Here is a 22,529-nt window from a genome sequence, read left to right as displayed (position 1 = left end):
TATTTCTAACTATTTGAGGAACCTCCATACTATTTTCCATAGTGGTTGCACCAATTTACAGTCCTCCCAGCAGTATTAATGAATAATGTAAAAGGTTTTATTATTGAATAATGATGACAGGTTTCCTCTATTCCTCATAGAGCTCACATATGTAATTGTTCCCAGGTAATAAGAAACACAGACAACTCTATCATCTTAAATCCTTCTAAATAAACCCCATTAAATAATTTTTGCCTAATTTTTGTGTCAGGCTATGGAAAAAAAGGCATATCTTCTTAATTTACATGCTTTAAAAGTATTGAAACAAAAATAAATTTAAAAGGTGCTCTTTTGGGGAAACATTTTCTTTTGCCTTTCACAAAAAGCAGAACCTACTGTAGAATTAATGAAGTAAGCCAGCTCGGCCAGTGTGGCTCAGTGGGTTGAGTCCAGTCCCATGGACTGAGAGGTCCCAGTTTGATCCCAGTCAGGGCACCTGCCTGGGTTTCGAGCTCGATCCCCAGTAGGGGGCGTGCAGGAGGCAGCTGATTGATGTATCTCTCTCACAGCGATGTTTCTAACTTTCTCTCCTTTCCTCTCTAAAAAATCAATAAAAAATCATTTAGAAAATAAATGAAAACATATTAATAAAGTAAACCAATCCTTATTGGACATAATTGACATAACGTAGTTAAAAATAAAATTTAGAATAAAAAAATACTTTCCCAAATAACTGACATAAAGCATTTTTGTTTTGTTTTGAATGTTCAAAGTCACTTCCTCTGTGAAACTCCTTTATTCACTGGATTAGTGTGACAGCAGCAACAAATGTACTCTAGACAAGCTCTGGGGACTACTACCTGCTAGGCGTTACATGCACATTATCTGATTGAATTGCACAACAATCCTGTTGTGAAGAAATTATTATCCCTATTTCACAGGGGAGAAAAACAAAGCTCAAAGAAAGTGAGACATTTCCCCGTTGTACTGTTATTAATGTGGAATTCAAAATTGGGTCTGACTTTGGGGGTGGGGTCTGTGCACTTTCCTCTCTGCTGATGCTTCTCTATCATCATTAGGTGTGCTAGGAAATATATCTACTTATGAATCTGTGTCCTCAAGTAACTGACGTGCTCCTAGAACACAAGGACCACCCTTATTCACACTTGCATTCTCAGCCACTGTTACACAGTAAGACATTTTTATATGAGCAATTGAAGTATTCAAATAAACAAAAGGACGACGAGAATAAGGATGGGATTCAACAAACTCTACCATGGGGCTGAATCCATGAAGAAAAAGGCTGAGGTGCTGGGAATGTGGCAGAGGAGAAAGTAAATAAAATAAAAAAATAGGAATATGCAAAGAAGGAATGAGAATGATTAGGGATAACTAATAAAAAAGGAAGAATTTGCCCTGGCTGGTTTGGCTCAGCGGTTGGAGCGTCCGCCTGCGGTCTGGAGAGACCCGGGTTCGGTTCCCGCTAAGGGCATGTACCTCGGTTGCAGTTTGTCCCCGGCCCTGGTTGGTCGTGCGGGTGGCAGCCACTCGATGTGTCCCTTTCACATCGATGTTTCCCTCTCTCTTCCTCTCTCTCCCTCCCACTCTGTACAAAAAATGGAAAAATGTCCTCGGATGAGGATTTAAAAAAAAAGCAAAAATAAATAAATAACTTTAAAAAAAAAAAAAAAAAAAAAAAGGAAGAATTTCATTAGGGAATGGTAGAAGAGTTTTTAAAATGTGTATCAGAGCCTGGCCGGTGTGGCTCTAATGCATTTTAAAACCATGGCAACTGTTCCGTTAAAAAAAAATTCTAGCTCAAGAAATGAGGTCGTAAATGTAAAATCTAATGCAAAAGAGGCAAGGGAAGGCATTATGATCAAGATAGGTGTACTAATGGCGTCTTCTTCTCAGAAAGCCATTAGAAAAATTTGCATGTAACTATATGGAACTCATTGGCTCACTTTTGAGTAACAAAACCCTTCCAGTTTGAGTATTGCAACATATTTGGTAATTTATTTTACAATTAATGTTTGATTTGGACTGCTGCAATAAAACGACACACATCTCCCCTTTTATGTAGGTTCCAATGTCACATAGCCTTTATTATTTCAGAACTGATAAATTCTTTCCTTTCTGGAAACATTTTCACTGATCACACATTTCCTATGGCAATGTATGTAATTGGCAACTCATGATTTGTTTTCAGAAAGGTCTTTTACATCTTATGAGTTGTTTTTCCACATAGGATGCTAGTTCTCTAGTATCTTAATATTTGCTTCAGTGAACACCCAATCTCAAATCTATAAAGATCGTCTGGAAAGACCTGCACTTGTTTTTTCAATCCATGGGAGGGAATCACAAAAAAGTTATTTGTATTTATTAAAATGTTTTTAAAAATTATTTTTCTCAACTACATCAGACAAAAATAAATGATATAATTCTAGTAGCTTCAAAACTATTGTCCTGTGGCCAAGGTAATTTCCAAATATCAGATTAAATTTTGTTCTAAATTTTAGAATTGCTTTGATAAGTCATTGTTCTCTAGGGGTGTGTGTGTGTGTCTGTGTATGTATGTCTATGCATGTGTATATTTATGTAAGATGAAAGCCTAGGAGTAAATGTTTCTTGTATAATAGTCTCACAAATAAATTCTATAGTCTCAGATGTAGAATTATCAAAACGATATTTAACAGAACAGAGATAATCTTTCCTGTCTAAAATAAATGACGTTGCTCTTTTATGTTAGTTGTCACACTGTTACAGAAATGCATCAGGTGTCTTCATGAAATCTTTTATTTAATATCACATAATCTAGGTTAAGCACATTTGTTAGCATGTGTTATCTTCCTTTTTTTTTTAACCCTCACCTGAGGACATTTTTGCATTTATCTTCAGATAGAGCAGGAGGGAGAGAAGAATGAAGAGAGAGAAACATCGATGTGAGAGAGACACATAGAGTGGTCGCTACCCACACGACTGGTCGGGGATAAACTGCAACAGAGGTACATGCCCTTAGCGGGAACTGAACCCAGGACTCTCTGGTCCGCAGGCCGATGCTCTAACCGCTGAGCCAAACTGGCCAGGGCTAGCATGTGTACCTTGAAATAAAAAATAGCCATGATTCTTTGTATCTCTTCAGATTTATTCAGAGATAAGACTGAAACATCACCCTACATGCTCTCCAGCAAAACTAGCCTTTTTCTTCACTCAGCATTTACTTCTAATAATATACAATGTACTTATTGTGTTCATTGTCTTCCAACATACACCCCCTCCCCTGCCATGTAGAATGTAAGCTTCACAAAGGTGTAGTAGGGATTTTTGTATCCATGCAATTGGTGTATTCCAAGAGCCTGGAACAATGACTGACACCTCGCAGCACTCACTCACTGAATAAAACAATATGGTAGGAGCCCTGGCAGGGTGGCTCAGCTGGTTCGAGTGTCATCCCATGCACAAGGTTGCTGGTTCAATTCCCGGTCAGGGCACATACCTAGGTTGTGGGTTTAATCCCCAGCTTGCGGGGGGGGAGGGGGTATGGGAGGCAACCGATCAATGTTTCTCTCTCTCTCTCTCTCCCCGTTCCTATCTCTAAAATCAACAAAAACATATCCTAGGTAAGGATAAAAAAATAAAAACAAAAAATGATGTGGTGGGAGACAAGGCTGTAGCTGTTAAGGCGATGGGGCTGCAGGAACAGAACATCTGGGCCTTGTAGGCCATCGTGAGGAATCCAGCTCTGAGTGTGGAGTAGCCACTGTGGGATGTAGAGCTGAACTTGCCTTAATGTTTGAAAGCATCATTTCAGCTGCTGCACTGATGGGACGTAGTGAGGCAAAAGCAAGGAGGGTTATGGGGCACACACAGTAACCAGGGTGAGAAATGACAGCACAGATCAGGGTGATAGCAGTGTCAATGGTGAGATGTGGTTGAATTCTGGTTTATTTCAAAGGTAAAGCAGTGTTCCCCGATGGGATGGATGTGGGCTGTGAACAGAGGAACTGAAAATGACAAGGTTGCTCTGGCTTAAGCAACTGGAAGAATGGAGTTGTCGTCAGGTGACTTATGACTGTGGGAGGATTCCATTTGAGGGTAGGGTGGGATATGTCATATCTTAGATGTCGTTAGGCAGGCACCAAGCGACGCCAAGGGCTGGTAGATCTGTGTGTGGCTGAAGTTGGAATGTTTCAGGATAGGGATAAAAGGCTCACTGCACATGAATGGGGCTTAAACTGAATGCTGAGAAAGAGGAATAAGGCTGAGCACCTGCAGTCAAAAGGTCTTTGAGAATAAATACATTTTATCACAGAAATAGAGTATCAGGTTCTTCTCAGGTGATAAATGCCCTGAAGGAAAAAAAAATCATCATCAGGTGATGTTACTTTATGAAAGATAGGTAAGAACAAGCAAATTATGAACATAATTTAAAGATAGAATTTATTCTCTGATGGTTTACTCATGCAAACTGCACATAAAAGAAAATAGTACAGTTTGTGTAACATTGCAAATATAAGGACTCAAAATGCTAGGTATAGAAGTAGTGTGACATCCTGAAAGTCAAAATGAAATTTGTGTTTATACAACTAATAATGATTTTTATTTGCTGAGTACAGACTGATTTACAATGAGTTTTGCTAATGTTTGTAAGCTCATTAACCGTTTACATGACTTCTTACATCTACGTAGCTTTATTTTACAGTTGCAAGAATTCCTGTTATCAAATAACTTTACCTTGCATAAATAATAAAATGAAAGAAAAATGTACTGAAGGACTTAGGAGAGAGAAAAATTGAGGCTTTTCCTAACCCATCCAAACTACAATAAAAAATAGCCTTCTTGAAGAATTTATTTTGTGCCTTTGAGATCAACTCCTTAGCATAACTATGACAAAATCATGACTAAAAATTTATTACTTTAAAATTATAAAATCAGTTAAAAATAAAAAAATTTAGAAGTAGAATTATCAACTAAAAATGTTCTCAGTTTTAATAAGCCAAACAATAAAATTCCTATTATATTCATAACTTAAGTCCTGAAATGTCATTTGTATAATTTGAATGTTTCCCAGTCTGGAACTTAAGCAGGTGGGATATTTCCTTGAATTATCAAGGATTTTCCATATAGGTTTTTAAATGTCAGTCTCATTAGGAGATGGCGCTGAGACTTGAACAAATAGTGTAGTATGGATGCAGAACAAACTACACAACTTATTATAAATGCATTACAGATATTTACATAATGGAATCCTGCTTGAATGCCAGAAGTTGCTACTGGGTAGGACTCATAACTATTTTACAAAGTTTTCTTACACACATCTACTACTTTTAAAGTTTTAAACAATTTAGTCTATTTTAAAATATTGTACTGTATTCTGAACGTAATTGCAGAATAAAAATAGAATAATGGCACATTAGAAAACTCAGTATCCCACGGATGATTGGATAATGAGAAAAGTGTACCTACAATCATCTCATCAGAAACAAACTACATTATGGAATGTTAGTTATCCAAGCCTGCACAGTAATGACGTTTTAAATTGCAATCACCTATCGGCCAGCATCACACTGAAGGCATCGTTAAACATTCAAGCAAAGATTGCTGGCATAAACTATTGAAAGACACACACATACGTACGTACATACATACATGTACTCTCTCTCACTCACTCTTGCTTCCCACATTATAATTACATTGTTCTAAAGATAGATACTGATTTTTTTCCCACAAGAAACATTATCAAAATTTGCTACTAAAAGATGACAGTGCTTTCACAAGAATAAGTACAAGTTAGCTTGCAAGTACAAGACAATGGGGGTAAACAGTCTTAAATTTTCTAAGTAGTAATTTTTAGGCTTTTCTGGCAACCATACCATACTTGATTATGCATAAACTTCTCAGTTTGTAACCTGAAATCTGCAAAACAAACAAACAAACAAAAAAACCCCAAAAACTTAATTTCAAAAAATTATTAGATACCTGATAACCCTGTATTGTATGTTATATAATTTCATATTTTATTAACCTCAAAACACAGGATTTAAAATACTGAATTTAAGACTTGAAAAATAGTCATTTTGAAATGAAAAAGGACTTCAAAATTTATGTCTACTTAAAATCTTTAAAAAAATGCACTATTAATGATCTTGATTTAATTTAAGATTAAGAGTGTGCATAAAAGCACTGTATGTCTTTTACCATATTTTCAGTCACTTAAAAAGTGTTCTCTAATGTTCTTCCTTTTGCATAATGTGCAAAATAAAAGGCAAAAAGGTTAAAAGCAAATTTCTTTCTCTTGCTAGTGCTTTATGACTTCGTTAACATTACAAAGTCAATAGGGATTTAAGCAGAACTTTGGTATAAATGATATAACAATATTACCATCACAGTTGAGGGAATAAGAGGTGGTCAAAAGAAATGGAAGTGGGAAGAGAGATTCAGTAACACCCCCATTTATTAAACACCACCAAATTAAAAATGAAATAAACCACGATGAATTATAATACAATTTATACATTGAGCACAGAAAAAATTAATAAATCTAACAATATTTATAAAAAAAGTAAAATCGGTCTTTTTCCAGAGACTAAAACCTGTTGTTCAGTCTGATCATCAACTGCTGCTATACCAACTTTAGAGCCAAATTTAATTTCAAGTAAAAAAAAAAAATTTACAACCACAGATTTCGCATAAATGGAAACTGGTCTTTCCTTGATTTCCCTTTGAAGTCACTAAGTATCTAAAACTGCTGCACTGCAGGTTTCTAATCAACTTCCTGAGGGCTGTGACTGGGAGGAAGGAGCCATAACGATCTGTGAAAGTGCAGGCTCTGTACTCTGGTCCGCCATCTGGGTGAGGACTGAAGTGGCTACAGCTTCTGCCTTGGAGGTTGAACTGACTCCATTGGATGTGCTGACAGAACTATGCTGTATAGCTTCAGTATGTGGACTACTCGGCACTGACAGGTCTTCTGAACTATCATCTTTATCAGCAGCTGAGTGGGGAAAAAAGAAAAATTGCTCAGTTTCTTAAAATACTGTAAAAATGTATCAGTAGGCTGAGTCAATATACAGAGTACAAAGTTACGAGGTATTTTACAAAATCAGTTATTTAGATAAGTCAGTGTGATGGGAGTTGAGTAACTGAAAGGTGGCTATAAGTCATGCGGTGGAAATTTTACCTACAGCAGGTCAAACAAAGGCACAGCCACACACATGGAAACATCTGGGTGCCCAGTGCCTCAGAGAAGAAAGCTGAAGAAATATCTGCTAAATAGACCCCTATAGCTATAACCAAACACTTATCAAACAACACACTTAACAAAACCAATCTGTTTGCCTACATCCCATTCTTATTATAAGATAAAAAAAAAAAATGTATTGCCACATGCATAAACAGAATAAATTCTTACATACAAATTATATCTTCAAATTATTCCCTCTGCAGTCTCCAGAACTACATTTATTCTGGCTGACTTTCCATCTACTGCAGCGCTGGGTGATTGGAACACCTGATTCTAATGATGCACACATGAGAATAAGCACTATTTAGACTCTAAATGCCACCAGCTGTTATAGTTGCATGAACTGAGATTCAAATAAAAATCTATATAGAACTCTAGATACTACAATTGAAAAAATATTCAGGAAAGTGCATTCTAAATATTTATGAAAATAAATCCACCAATTTGTAGGCTTGAATAACAAATCTCCCATATCTTATTTTAACAGAACAGAATCCAGTAATTTCATCTAGTAAAAAATTTGACATGCACAACACACAAACAGTTATAGTATATGTAAGTCATGAGACACAGTGATAACATAAACACCTGTGAACCCAGCCCCCACCTTAAGAGAACATTGCCAATAACTGATGCTTCCTGGAAGCTCCTCTATTTATCAAAGATAATCACCATTCTGTTATATCTTTTACCATTCCCTTGTTTTTTCTTTGAAGTTTTGCCAAATAGGTATGTATCCCTAAACAATATTGTTTAGCTTGTTTATTATTGAACATTCTAAAAATAGCATCATACTGAATATATTCTTTCACATCTTTATTCACTTGGCACTAAAATAATTTTTAGTTAGTGTTTAGAAGACAATAAGCAGGCTTTCTATCAAATCTGAGACTGCATACTGGCCTACTTGCTAATTCTCCATTCTGAAAGCCAGTTATTATATAAGACTATGGACCCTATAAAGCAGGACTTATTCCCATGATTTATAATATAGAAGATGGAGGAGGAATCTCACAAAGCACAACTTTTATTCAAATAAAATTCCTTATTTTGAAGGTTTTCTGAAATATAGCAATTCTTAAAAATTGTGATGTGACACATTTGCCCCCAATTCATGCATTTTTGAAAAAGCAGGTTTTAAAATATGTAAGTGAGAAAGAATCCCATTTTCTCTATAATCTGTTATGAGTGTAAAACCACATCCCTGGATAAAAATTTGACCTCAAGATATAATTTTTTAAAAATCACAATCAGTAATTATTTTAAAATTATAATAAACAATTTAGTTTAATAGCTAACACAATAGTTATGTGTTCAAAAAAACACTAGAGAATACTCAAAAGCCCTCTTTGTTTATTTAACCACTATTCTTCAACAGGACAGCAAACTGACCTTTCTTTCAAGGTTAAAAGTTCTAGGGATGAACCAGCTTTAAATAAAAAAAAAGAGACTGGTCTATGATGAGTGTAATAAAGAAAAACAAATATACAGTGAAGGCAATGACTCAAAATTAAACAGTAAATTCTAAGGAACAAGTGGTTATTTCCAGTCTTTCAGAATTAGGTAAAGCAAATTTTTAGGTAGGCTAACCTAAGAACAGGTACTAACTTATAAAGCCTGTAATTATAAATTTTATATATAAAATACCTTTACAATGTGATATATCTGTACCTCTGACCACTTCTAGAAGGTGAGGGAAGAAAAATTACTAGTACAATCACAAGCACGAGAAAGATGCAAGAGCTCGCATGGCACTCAAAGAGCCATTTTCAGGCCTATGTGAGTTAAAAGAAACCAGCTGTCTGACAATTCACTCTCTGAAGTTCTCTACCTCTGTTCATATATATTTTCAGTTCTGAAAATACAGGGTGGGACAAAATAAGTTTACAGTAGTTCATATGGAAAATAATACATTAATAATAATAAACAATAATAAGAATAGACTTTTGTGTACTTACAACTGTGAACCTACTGTTGCCCCACCTTTCTAAGCTCTCAATTACGTTTAGGACCCAAGAAGCCTTCCTTCCCACTTATGATTATAGAAACTATAATACAATTTTAATTATGCTCAGTGATCTAGAGAATATGAATTAATGGCAATAAGATCACTCTTGTGCTTTATTCTTTATGGAACCCAAACATTTAGAATGTACCACAATTTCCTTCACATTTTGCACTATTTGACTGTTAAGGGGCCAACTGTCAGTTTTCCCATGACTGAGGGTTTCCTAGGATGCACGACTTTCGATGTTAAAACTGCAACTCTGTGACAGTGTGACTTTAACTGTCACCCTTACCCCAAGATTTTGTAATATTCTTTAATTTTTACTAAACCTTAGTTTTCTCTCTCAGCTCACCACTAGTAGCGATTGATGTGTGCGACATGATGAACAGTGTTAGGTATTTGTGAATTTCCCCATATTTTCTACAAAATTTAAATATTCACTAAGTCAATCTCTAAATTTACCTTAAGTATTAAACAACACAGAAGTCAGATTTTTTCCCAAAGATTTCAAGTTTGAAAATATGAATTACTTTAAAATTTCTACAAAGTCCAATTATCTCCCAAGAGCTGAAGAGAACTAATTTTATGCTAGAACTATACTTCAGTTAATTTGATTATCTAGATGACTAGACAGGAAAAAAGGTAAGCATAGTTCCCCGAACCAAAAATGTCTTGCATTCTCACATCCTAGTACAATATATATTCACTAAAAACTTACTCATCTAGATTTTCAGTCAGTTTATGTAAGGGTATAGTACATAAGCCCATTCATCTATACATTTAAAAATACTTTTATAAATTAGTGCTTAACATGAAAAATTGGCTTACATTTGCTGAACACATACTGCCAAGAGAAGAGAGAAAACTGTTGGGGTTACCCAAATAAACTGCCTCAGATTTAAAAATTATAGACAATTTTGAATTAAATGCAGTATGAGTTAATTTTCTAATTTCACAGACTCAATTAATTATACATCTCCTTTTGAACTATCAAAATTCAAGAGAACTCTCTTATTAAGAAAACCATGTGTGCATAATGCTCAACTCAGTAGCTTCTACAGGGAATTATGCTGGGAAGTCAAATGGGAGCTATAATGGCCTCATCCCTGCAGCAATCATTGTTAATACAAACTCCAAACATATTTCTGTGTGGGTCCAATTTACTCCACAATGTTTCACCATCCTGTCAAAATGACTTAGATATCAAAGGACTGAAATTTATTTGCTCAAAACTGACAAAAATCAACGTTTTAAATATATATGGCAATAGAGTTGCTATTCCTACAGAATTTTTTAAATTAAAAAATATTGCCCATTCTGATGAAACTGCTTACAATGACTACAAGTAAAGATGGTGGCCATTAAGTTTTATCGTGAGCACCTGAGGAACTGTTTGTATCCAACACAAAATGTTTTTCTTTCTTTTGAATTACTGACACTGGCAAATTAAAATGAAGTGGATACATATGGTTGAAACAATCTTCACATTTACAAATATCCTGAAATATCACTAAATCATAAAAACGAAAGCTGTGGGTTATATATTATAAATGTTGCCAAATGCATTCCCAGCTCTGTTATTTGTTACAAATTTGTGTACGATGGACAAAATTGGCCATTTATTCAAGAGTAACAGCTGGTTCCAACATTGTGCATATTATCAAAAAGAAGGGCATTACAAGAAGGAAAAAATACAATTAACCTCTAAAATGCTGAAAACAAAAGAATCTCGTTTTTAGGAAAAACTTTTAAGAGGAAAGTAATAAGCAGATAATTTAAATACTGCTCTATTTTAGCATTTTTATGAATAATTAAAAGATTCAATATAAAGGTTCACAACAATAAAAAAAACAGACTGTTGACATCTAAGAAAGAATAGTAGGATCTGATACTATAAATGAATATTATATATTAAGTGAAGACAGTTAATTAAAAAAAAAAAATCATCACTGATCAAAACCTGAAAAAGAAATGTTTCACCCTATCAATCTAAGATAAAGTATTACACTTGGAAAATAAACAAAATAATCAAGAGTACTTACAGTATATTTTAAATTATTAACTAACCCATTTTGTTGATCTATAGCAATCCCTAGAAAAAAAGCTAGAAAAAGGAAAATTCAAAAACTCTAAATTCTAAGAAGTATACCCTATTCCATGATAACCTTGTAGAAGTTCTGATATTTAATATTAAATATTAGAATTTCAGTCTCCGTTTTTTAATGGAAGCTTGGTTCACGATGGCAGTATTTCAGTGATGTAGCCTAAGGCTGTAAGTAATGGAACATTACTCACTATGATAGCCAGACTTCTTCTGCATGGCGGTTACAGGGCAATCTTTATGAGCCAGAAGAAGCTGTTTCAGCTGTGCCACTTCATTTCTCAGCAGGGTGACTTCACTCTGGAGAAGAAACAAGTTATGTACCTTACCAGCATCAGATTAAACATTTTTTACTGTTTAAAACAAGATTAAGATAATGAAAATTGGACATCTTTAACAGAATATCAAGGAATAAACAAAATATGCTGCTTAAATGTTTAATCAGTACAAATCAGTTCTTATATTTTACTATTTGTATAAAAACTGCAACTTTTATAAAAATTTAAGATAATACAACTGGATAGCATATTTCAAAGTTTTTACATACTATTTGCCTTGAAACTGCTTATTATATATTAAAGGTTACCTGTTGAAGGTATTTTTTATTACATCTGAAAAATTAGAAACATCAAGGGAGTCAGGACAAATTTTCATTTACTCTATTCACTTGAAAATGAAAACTTTATCCTGAAAACTCAAACAAGTTTCTAGTTTTTTAAAAACTTGGAAAAGCTCCGTATGGGAAACCACAATAAGCAGTGAATATTGGATACCTAAAATGCATTGCAAGGCACTGAAACCAATGAAAGTAGATGTAATATCTAAATGGCTTAGTTGTCTTTGACCTAGACAATTCATACACATTTACATTTAAATCTGACAAGTCAATGATTTGTCCTATTCTTTATTACAGAATGAGCACGTCAGCTTTTGTTTTGGATATATTAATCTGGAAGGTTCTCTGTAAAAGTTCCAAATCAAGAAAGTCCAATTAATTTCATTGGGTTACCCCCAAATATTAAAGACATAGAGATCAGTGATAATTATCAACACTCAAGACTTAGAAATATGAATTTAACAAGTTGATAACATTAAAAATCTTAATTTACAAACACCTTTACTTATTTGGACTTACATTAACCTCATATGCAGATTTCATCCATGCACCCAAAATTAAATGAAGAAATATAACAAATGGGTGTACACAAAAGTTTAGGCATTTCACTTTCCACCCTCACCCCAGGGTCTTATCCAGAAAGCTTAATGTAAAATAATTTAGCAGATTAGAATCATTAGGTCTCCTGATGTAATTAATGACAAACATAAAAATCAAAATAAAAGCAATCTAAAGGCAAGTATGTTGGGTCAAATATTCACACCACAATAATAATGAACTGCAACAATATATTAAAGCACAGAACAAAAATAGATGCTCATAATAAATCTGAACCATTAATAAAAGGGTTAAATTGTTTAGAATATTGTATTTGAGACAAGAATGGGTTTATAGTAATCAAAGTTCAAAAGGGAAAACAAAAGTTTTGCTTTAAAAATGTTATTTAGAAAACTCATTTCTATGAAATATCAGTCAGTGTCAATATTGCTAATTATAGCTTTTTTAAATGACACTATTGATGAGAAACCATGTTATGAACAATCCAATATGTAACTTCCAAGAAAGTTTTTCTCTGCTGCATCAACTTGATTTCAAGACTCATGTCTACAAATTTTTCTCATTAATTTCTGTAACATAAAATAGGGCTGGATATGTATGTCAGGTATATACAATCCTTCATCATCTGGTACCTGTGGCCACATTTCACATTAGTTTGAACTTATGACATAATCAATATTTAATATTTTTTACCTATAAAAATAGAAATTTTGCATGGGTAACTAAACATACTATTGTCTCTACCTAGAAAATCTTTCCTCTCCTTTTTGCCTTGCTAATTATTTCACTCATCTGTAACAGTCAGCTTAATACAGTATAAGTTTGCATAGAAAAGTTAGATGACCATTTCTTTGTTCCCATAGTCGTGTGTGTGTGTGTGTGTGTGTGTGAGTGAACACAGTACTTATCACACTGGATTGTAATTTTTGGGTTACTTGTTTGCCACCTCTGCCAGCCTGGAATTTTCTCAAGGGCAGAGTTTATGCTCTTTGTATCCCCAGAGTACAGCACAGCCTGGCACAGAGTTGAGTACATAGTTATACTTAGAGAAAACTATGAAAATTCTATGTCCAAGAAGTAAAAATACCAAAAAGAGGTGAAGTAAATTAAGGAACATTTAAACATTTTGAAAATGTCCAAGTCCCACTCAAATGTGAGCAATTATTAAATTTTTCTAATCAAAGTAAAACATTTGGTAAGATAAAAATTATTCTGATCTAAAATAAAATGTAAATTATTTCTGCATTGTCTTACCATTGCTCCACTCTATTTTTAGCCACTCAGAATTAATTATAGACTAATGAACAAATTATTTATTTTTTTTCAGTTTATCTGCAGATCAGACTGATAAAATCATGACAGGGTAGCCAACTGATCAATCAAAACTTCTCACTGATATCTGGTCAGATTGATCATTAGGTGTTCTATAAATTTAGGATCTTTGATTTACTAGTTCAGCCACTACCCTCAAAATTAAATAATGTTAGATGGTTTCTTCTTTGGGGAATTCCTCGTTGCTAAAGATATAATTTTTCTTATGTTTAGTCTTAAGAAAAATCAATGATCAAGTATCAAGATTCCCACCATACAGTTTCAAAGATTGTCATGGATGTAAAACCTACACTTGAGAACAAAATAATTCTTTGTCTACAACAGAACTATAGATGATGGGGTTCTATTTTGAAAATATTTTGCAAAACGAAAAGGAATAACTCTTCTCCTCCTCCTATTTTTTAAAAAAAATGTTTTACTAATTTATTTTTGTTACAGATGTTTCTCTTTTTTCCCCCATTGACACCCTCCTCCCATCCCCAAACCCACCCATCCCCAGCTTTGTTGTCCATGTCCATCGGTTATGTGTACGTGCATAAGTTCTGTGTTTTATCCCCCCCCACTTTTTATTGATATCTTTTTTTAGAGATAGAAACACTGATGTGAGAGAAACATTGATTAGCTGTCTCCAGGATGCCCCCCACTGGGGATCCCCCCCCTTCCCTGAAACCCATGCATATGCCCTGATAGGGAATTGAACCGGGACCTCTCAGTCCAAGGGACCATGGTCAATCCACTGAGCCACACCGGCCAGGCTCTTCTTCTTGTATTTTAATTACTGTTTATCTCCTCTGCTAGACCACAACTTTTACAAGTGCTGGGGCAATGTCTTTTTCTTTAAAAAAATTTTTTTTCCTTTATTGATTTTTAGAGAGAGGAAGGTAGAGGGAGAGAGAGATAGAAACACTGATGAGAGAGAACATTGGCCGCTTCCTGCATGCCCCCCACTGGGGGCTGGGCCCACAACCACTTAGCCGGGCAACAATGTCTTTTTCATTATATTCTCAGTGTCTAATAACGTGCCCTGTACACAACAGATGCTTAATGATAGAATAAATAATAAATAACTAGTATTTGCACAGCATAGTTACAGAATATTTTTTTTTTTTTTATCCTCACCCGAGGATATTTTTCCATTTTTTGTACAGATAGAGTGGGAGGGAGAGAGAGGAAGGGAGAGAGAGAGAGAAACATCGACGTGAAGGGACACATCGAGTGGCTGCCACCCTCACGACCAACCAGGGCCGGGGACAAACTGCAACCGAAGTACGTGCTCTTAGCGGGAACCGAACCCAGGTCTCTCCGGACCGCAGGCCGATGCTCTAACCGCTGAGCCAAACTGGCCAGGGCTACAGAATATTTTTATATCTGCTTTCATTTGATCTTCATAAAGTATTCTGTGACTCTGACAGATGGGAAAGTAAGGGCTTAGAAAGATTTTTGTAAAGGCTAGTAAAAATAAGTACTAGGTCTCCAATTCTTAATAAAATGCATGAAGTACAGGTGGCATCACTATTACTCTTTTCACCCCTCTAAATAAAAAAATCAGGAGTAGGGGGAAGGAAGACAGTTATCTCACAGGATACTTTTCCTCCCTAGGAATTAAACAGGCATTGTATAGCATCTTGAATTGTTGCTATTCTTTTCTACTTTAAGTGATAAACACTTGATTCTATTCCTTTTTTTTCCCAATCCTCATCCGAGGACATTTTTCTATTTATCTTCAGGTAGAATGGGAGGGAGAGAAACATAGAAGTGAGAGAGGCACACATCGACTGATTGCCTCCTGCACCACCCTGACCAGAGCCGGGGACAAAGAGCAACCAAGGTTCGTGCCCTTGACTGGAATCTAACCCACAACTCATTGGTCCACAGGCTGACGCTCTAACCACTGAGCGAACTGGTTAGAGCTGATTTTATTCCTTTAAAGTCAATGAACCAATAAACAAAACCTTTTCCATGTCATTAACTTATGAGTGAAAACTCACATATCATATCTAGTCATCAAAGAATGCTTCTATTACTTTATTAAATTTTTATTTCATATATATTTAAAAAATTTTTTTTTTCATTGATTTTAGAGAGAGAGAAAGGGAGAAGGAGAGACAGAAACATCACAAAGAGAATAATGACTGGCCACCTCCTGTATACTCCCCACTGGGGATTGGGCCCACAACTTGGGCATGTGCCCTGACTGGGAATAGAACCGGTGACCACTTGGTGCATGGGTCGACACTAAACCATTGAGCCACACCGGCTGGGCTCCACATATATTTTGCAATACCTATTTTACAAACAAAATCCACAACAAAATCCCCAAGTTTTATCCACATAATTACTCTTGGTAAAGAGTCTGACTTTTGTTCATAAAGGAAGCATGCTAAAACTGGAAACTGAAAACTAATACCCCAAATGAGTATAACTGAAAAACAAAGCCATAAAGAGGTTAAAACCATTTCAAATAAAAGACAACAAAATCATATATTACCTTAAAAATATAATTAACACCATCCAATTCTTGGTTTAGATTATCATAAATGTCTCTAATACAATTTGATAAAATTGCCTTTTTAGCAATGATTTTAGAAAGATAAAATATAATTAAATTTCATTACTGAGGCACTGAGATTGAATAGTTAATATTTCTTAAAACCTAATATATATTTGATAAAAATATGAAGTCTTACCTCAAATTTATTAAACCTTTTATTATATATAAGTAACCATGAGTCATTACTGCCCACTACACCAATCAGCTAAGCCTGTATGTCACATGAAGAATTATTTTAAAAATGTAGAATTGATGAATGTGTTCACATCAAGTACAGTTTAATTATTTCTCTGACATTCAATTTTCTTTACAAGTCATTCTGTTCTTCACAGTTAGTGGTTTTGCTGTTGGCACACTGAATATTTTTTTTCCCTGAATCTACTAAAAGTGTGTTAACTCTTCACACTCTGAAAACTAGTCTGTCAGTATTTTAAAACTTTTTATTTGACTAATAAATTTAAAAAAACAATAAAAATAAAAAATCAAATAACCACTTAAAATAACAGGGAAAGTCATAATTGAAGTACCTTTTCTTCCCAAACCATCCATGCTTCCTAAAACCTCTCTTTACCACTGTTACCTCCTGGTAAATGTCATTCCTAAAATTTTATCTTTATGTAGGGATTCATTACTACACGATTTCCATACCTACACATGTATCCATATAACTTAACTATAAACCTTATACTAATGACAAAGATTTATGGTATACATTTTAGTATGTAACTAACTTTTTATTGAGGAATTTACTGAAGTAAAATTCCTGTAATATAGAATTGACCATTTTAAAGTGAATAATTCAGTGGTATTTAGTACATTTACAATGTTGTACAACTACCTCCCTGTATGTACTTATAAAACACCTCTGTCATTCTAAAATAAAACTTGTTAACCATTAATCAGTTTCTCCCTTTTCTCCTCTCCCCAGTCTCTGGAAATGACCAATGTGCATTTTGTCTCTCTGGATTTATCTGTTCTAGATATTTCGTATAAATAGTCATATAATAATGTGACTTTGTGTCTAGCTTCTTTAACCTAAGCATGTTTTGAGATTCATCCACATTGTAGCATGTACTTTCAATCCTTTTTATGCCTAAATAATATTCCAGTCTATGTACATACCATAATTTATTTATCCATTCTTCTACTGATTGATGGACATTTAGACTGTTTCCAGCAACTTTCTTTTTGCCCACAACAATATATTACTGACATTTCCCCAGGTTAATATATAGAAATGAACCTTATTCATTTTCTTTGTGGCAGAAGTATTTTAAAGAAAATCCCTGACAATGTATCATAAATTTGACTAAGTTTCATGCTTTTGAAAAGGATATACTAGCTAACTTGTACCTAGATGATAAATCTTGCCTTTATTCCTCCATTCAAGAAATTTCTACCCCACTCAGGAAATATAAAAATGTAATACATTTTACAATAACATTTTAATCAGTTTGTATGATGGAAAAAGCATATGATTAATGAAGTAAAGAGTACATTTATTTTGAATACTGAATTTTCCAAGGTTTTCAAATAATAAAGCGTCATAGCTATTAATAATAGTGACTAATTCTGCAGTATAAATAAGGAAATAGCAATATCTCCTTAAAAGCTGTTAATATTGTTAAAACTTGGGTCAAAGCAGAAAACTGGTCCAACCTAAAGTCCAACAGTACCCTGTAAATGAAACCATATATTTATATACTATTTATAGTTTTCAAATATCTTTACTTCTTAAGAAGGCAAGTAAGCCAAATTACAAAGGAAAATATTAACACATTTATCTTATTACAATTTAAAATTTAGGTATTTAAAAATACCTGCATTCATTCTGATTCAACCAATTTACGCAACAATCCAGAGAAGTAGACTAGTAGGTATTATCTCTATTCTCTAGGTAAGATAACTGAGGCTAACACAGAATATGTTTAAAAATCATACAACTATAAGTAGTTTGGTCATTTGGAAGAATGACTCTGTTAGTTAAAAATAGAAAAAAATATATATATACTTAAATCACTTTGTTAATGGAATATAAATATTATTTTACAATTTAATAGTTAAGAGAAAAAAAGAATTCTTTTCTAAAAAAAGCTATTATCAGATGATGATAATATAATAATTCCTCAGCATACTCTAGTATGTAAGTATATATTTGAAGTCTCTTTTTTTTTTTTTTTTTTGTGATATGGTAAATATTTAAATTTTCCAAATGGTCAAAATATGTTTTGTAAGACTATTTGTTCTAAAACTAATGTCAATGTTCAAAGCACAAGACAGTATTAAAAGATGTCTGCCTCACATATAAAAAAATTTTAAAGTTATAAAATTGATATTACAGGTTAAAACACTTTTTCTGATGCTAATAACTTTTTTCTAAGCATTTAAATAGATAATTATATTACTGACATCTTTAAAGATAGTAAGTTTAAGAAGAGAGTAGTTCTCATTATCAATTACAATTATACAGAAAGATTTGTTTTTAACTGGGAATAAATTAACTCGGAAGACTGATCAATAACTACAATTCATTAACATCAATCTTCTAGTTGATGCTCATCGATTGGTAGTTTAGAAGATTTTACTGGAGGAACATTCATAACATTAAAAAAAGAAGAAGAAGAAGAAGAAAAAGACAAAAGAAAGGAAACAGATTTGTTGCTCCCCCATTGGAAATCTTACCAAAGACTGAATGGGAAGGAGGCTTAAACCTTTATACCCACGAGGTTCCTAAGAAATGTATCTGAGGCACATTGGCAGGGCAGCCTAAAATGATTTCTATTGCCACTGGCCATATTGTACCTGTTCTGTGGATAATAAGAGTCCTTCAGTTTCCAAAGTTGTCAATCTGGCACCTTTCTTGAGCACTATATTCACTTTAAACAAAACAAACAAAACAAAACAAAATTTATAATTCAAAGAAAAGGACTTAGAAATAAAATTGCTACTAAAGTAACTTTATTGTTGTGATATAAACCAAAAAATGAACATGAAAAGTGAAATACCAGTGATATTTTTAAGATTCTTTGAACTTTGTACTTTATATCACAACTTTATAAAGTTTAAGTACTTTTGCACTACACAATTAAACACATATTTAAAATTACTTAATTGTATCAGTGTTGAAAGTTTTATATTACTTCATCTCAATATCCAAAGAATTTTACAAAATTAGGCTTTACACAGGTTCTATACACACCCAAAATTGAATCCTAAAATATTAAGATAGCTCACTAGAAAAAAGGGGAAGAGCTGTGTTCATGATTATTAAAATAAATAAAACAAAATTTATAGATGCACCATACCTGCAGTTGTCCATTTAATGAACTCAAGTCTTCTGCTTTCTTCTCTAGAGACTGAACCCAGACTTTCCTTTTTTGTCTGCATCTTGAAGCCGCTGCTCTGTTTCGCTCCAGAAACTTCCTCCTTTTTTCATCAGGATCTTCATTAGCTGCTCTTCTTCGACGACCACTGGTATTTTGGGTCTGTGGAGTTGTGTGCGCTGGAGAAGCCTATAATAAACAGAAATGGAACCTTTTTATATTTTTATCTAGTGAGTGAATTAACACAGGCAGTAAAGGTGGCAAAAGACAGAGCTACTAACTAACTGTATTTCCTAAATCTCATTGTATATATCAGTATTTTGGGGCAATGTGAAAATTACTCTGTGGTTTAACAAATTTCTTGAAATCAATGAACACTGCTAAAGCAAGATTCTCATTAAGTCACTATTTTATTAAATACAGTCTTTAAAGTTTCTATATTTTCATTTACATAGAAATAATATGAAGAAACTGAAAATGCAAAACAAACGATCATGTGAAGACCTTACATTTTCCCCAAGTATACCTAAACGAAAGTACATTATGGTATTATTTAATACATTATGGTATTATTCCATCATTTGAAAACTAATTAATTATAAGGTACTAAAGTAAAATTTTAATAATTTCTTATTTAAATTCACTATGGGATCCTGGTCAGTTTGGCTCAATAGTAAGAGCATTGGCCCTTGAACCTAAGGATCATGGGTTTGATTCCTGGTCAAGGGCCTGTACCTAGGTTGCAGGTTTGAACCCCAGCCCTGGTAAGGGTTGTGTGGGAGACAACCAACTGATGTGTCTCTTGCATCTCTCTCTTTCTCCTTCCGTTCTACTCTTTCTAAAAATCATTGGAAAAATATCCTTGGGTGAGGATTAAAAAATAAATAAAAAATAAATTCACTATGGGAAACCATGTTTTCTATAGTGAAAACATAAATTTTCTTTAAAAATTGGTTCTCTAAAATTAAGGCATGAAAGTATGTACATACTTTGGTGTACAGTCAGGTGCTGCTTAATGACAGGATACAATCTAAAAAATGCATGCATCGTTAGAAAATTTCATTGTTGTGGGAACACCATAGAGTGCACTTAACCCAAACCTGGATGGTACAGATGACTACACACCTAGTCTTCATGGTATAGCTTATTGCTCCTAGGCTACAAGCCTGTACAGCATGTTAATGTACTAAATACTATAGACAATTTTAACACATGGTATTTGTATATCTGAACATATCTAAACATAGAAAAGGGACACTAAATAAAAGTAGAATATAAAAAACTGTACACCTTTATATATCATTTACCATAAATGGAGCAAGCAGGACTGGAAGTTGCTCTGAGTGAATCAGTGAGTGACTGGTGAGTGGATATGAAGGCCAAGGACGTTACTGTACACTACTGTAGACTTTATAAACACTGTGCACTTAGGCTACGCTAAATTTATTAAAAAATTTCTTTCTTCAATAAGAAGTTAACTTTAGCTTACTATAACTTTTTTACTTTATAAAATCGAACTTTTTAAACCTTTCAATTCTTTTGTAACACTTCGCTTAAAATACATTGTACATCTGTACAAAAATATTTTTTCTTTATATTCTATTCTGTAACTTTTATTAAAAATAAAATTTTGTTTTACTCCTCACCTGAGGATATGTTGAGAGATACATCATGAGAGAGAAACATCAGTTGGTTGCTTCCCATACACGCCCAAACCAGGATCAAACCCGCAACCTAGGTATGTGCCCTGACCAGAATCGAACCCTCAAGCCCTTTGGTGTAAAGGATAATGCTCCAAACAGCTTAGCCACCTGGCTAGAGCTATTTAAAATTTATTTTGTTTTTACTTTTAAAACTTTTTTGTTAGAAACTAAGACAAACACACACATTAGCATTGGCCTACACAGGGTCAGGCTCATCCCGTAGGGGCCACGCACCTCCACAGCTTGTCCCACTGGAAGGTTTTCAGGGGCAATAGCCCCCATGGAGCTGTCCTTTCCGAGAACAAGGCCTTCCTCTGGAGGACCTCCTGACGGACCTGCCTGAGGCTCTTCTTGAGATGTCACTCTTCAGAAACATGTTCGTGGTGGTTTGGTAGTTTGCTTGGTGTTTTTTGTTTTGTTTTGTTTTTTTTTCCGATCATAGATTTGTTTGTAAGCATATACTGTAATCTTATAGAACCACCGCTCAGTCCATCATTGTCTGAAACTTTGTTGTGTGGCACATGACTCTCAGCTTTTCCTCAGTTTTTGAAATTTAGGGTAAGTCTTTTTCTAAGGGTCAGATTTATTAATGCTCATTTTCCTGGTGGGCAGGATCCCACAGGAATCCAGATTTTCATTTTAATTCATCCCCTCACCCCTCAACAATTGGTCTGGTTATCTCACGTTAGACAGAAACAGAAATCTTCACTCACTTGTGGTATTGTCTAGGCTCTAGCACTATAGAAAAATAAATGCCTCCAAGCTTCTCACAAATCCCAAAATTGTGCCACAGAACACCTGAATGTGGGAGACAGGAAATGAACCCTTGGAAATAGCGCAAAAGAAACAGCACTCTGTGGTTACAGGCGTACAATCTAAAGAAGCCTGAAAACAATCTTTTACGTATAATTAATTATATTTTAAAATGGTGTGGCCCTGGCCGGTTTGGCTCAGCGGTTGTGGAGTGTCGGCCTGTGGACCAGAGACTCCCAGATTCGGTTCCCGCTAGGGGCACGTACCAAGACAAACAAAAAAGTTAAAAAATAAATAAATAAAATAGTGTGAACAAATAAATAAAATTTCTATCTTCTCCTAATCTATATAATACAAGCACA

General features: G+C 34.2%; 1 protein-coding gene across 2 annotated transcripts in view; it reads right to left on the bottom strand.

Annotated features, from left to right (window-relative positions):
- Nucleotides 1-4,399: 4,399 nt before the first annotated feature.
- ATF2 (activating transcription factor 2) overlaps nucleotides 4,400-22,529 on the bottom strand; it is a 68,076-nt gene continuing 49,946 nt past the window's right edge. Inside the window, exons 10-12 of one of the 2 annotated variants that reach the window (XM_036253717.1) lie at nucleotides 19,694-19,900; nucleotides 11,526-11,631; nucleotides 4,400-6,973 (exon numbers count right to left, since the gene is read on the bottom strand). In XM_036253717.1, the coding sequence (XP_036109610.1) occupies nucleotides 6,747-6,973; nucleotides 11,526-11,631; nucleotides 19,694-19,900 (540 nt within the window). In that variant the 3' untranslated portion in view covers nucleotides 4,400-6,746. The remainder of the gene's footprint in view (nucleotides 6,974-11,525; nucleotides 11,632-19,693; nucleotides 19,901-22,529) is intronic. The other variant, XM_036253716.1, reaches the window with a different exon arrangement.

Source organism: Molossus molossus, unplaced genomic scaffold, assembly GCF_014108415.1.
Source record: "Molossus molossus isolate mMolMol1 unplaced genomic scaffold, mMolMol1.p scaffold_m16_p_11, whole genome shotgun sequence".
Classification (NCBI taxonomy): domain Eukaryota; kingdom Metazoa; phylum Chordata; class Mammalia; order Chiroptera; family Molossidae; genus Molossus; species Molossus molossus.
Note: the sequence above shows the minus strand (reverse complement) of the source record. Positions and strands in the feature narration are given on the sequence as shown.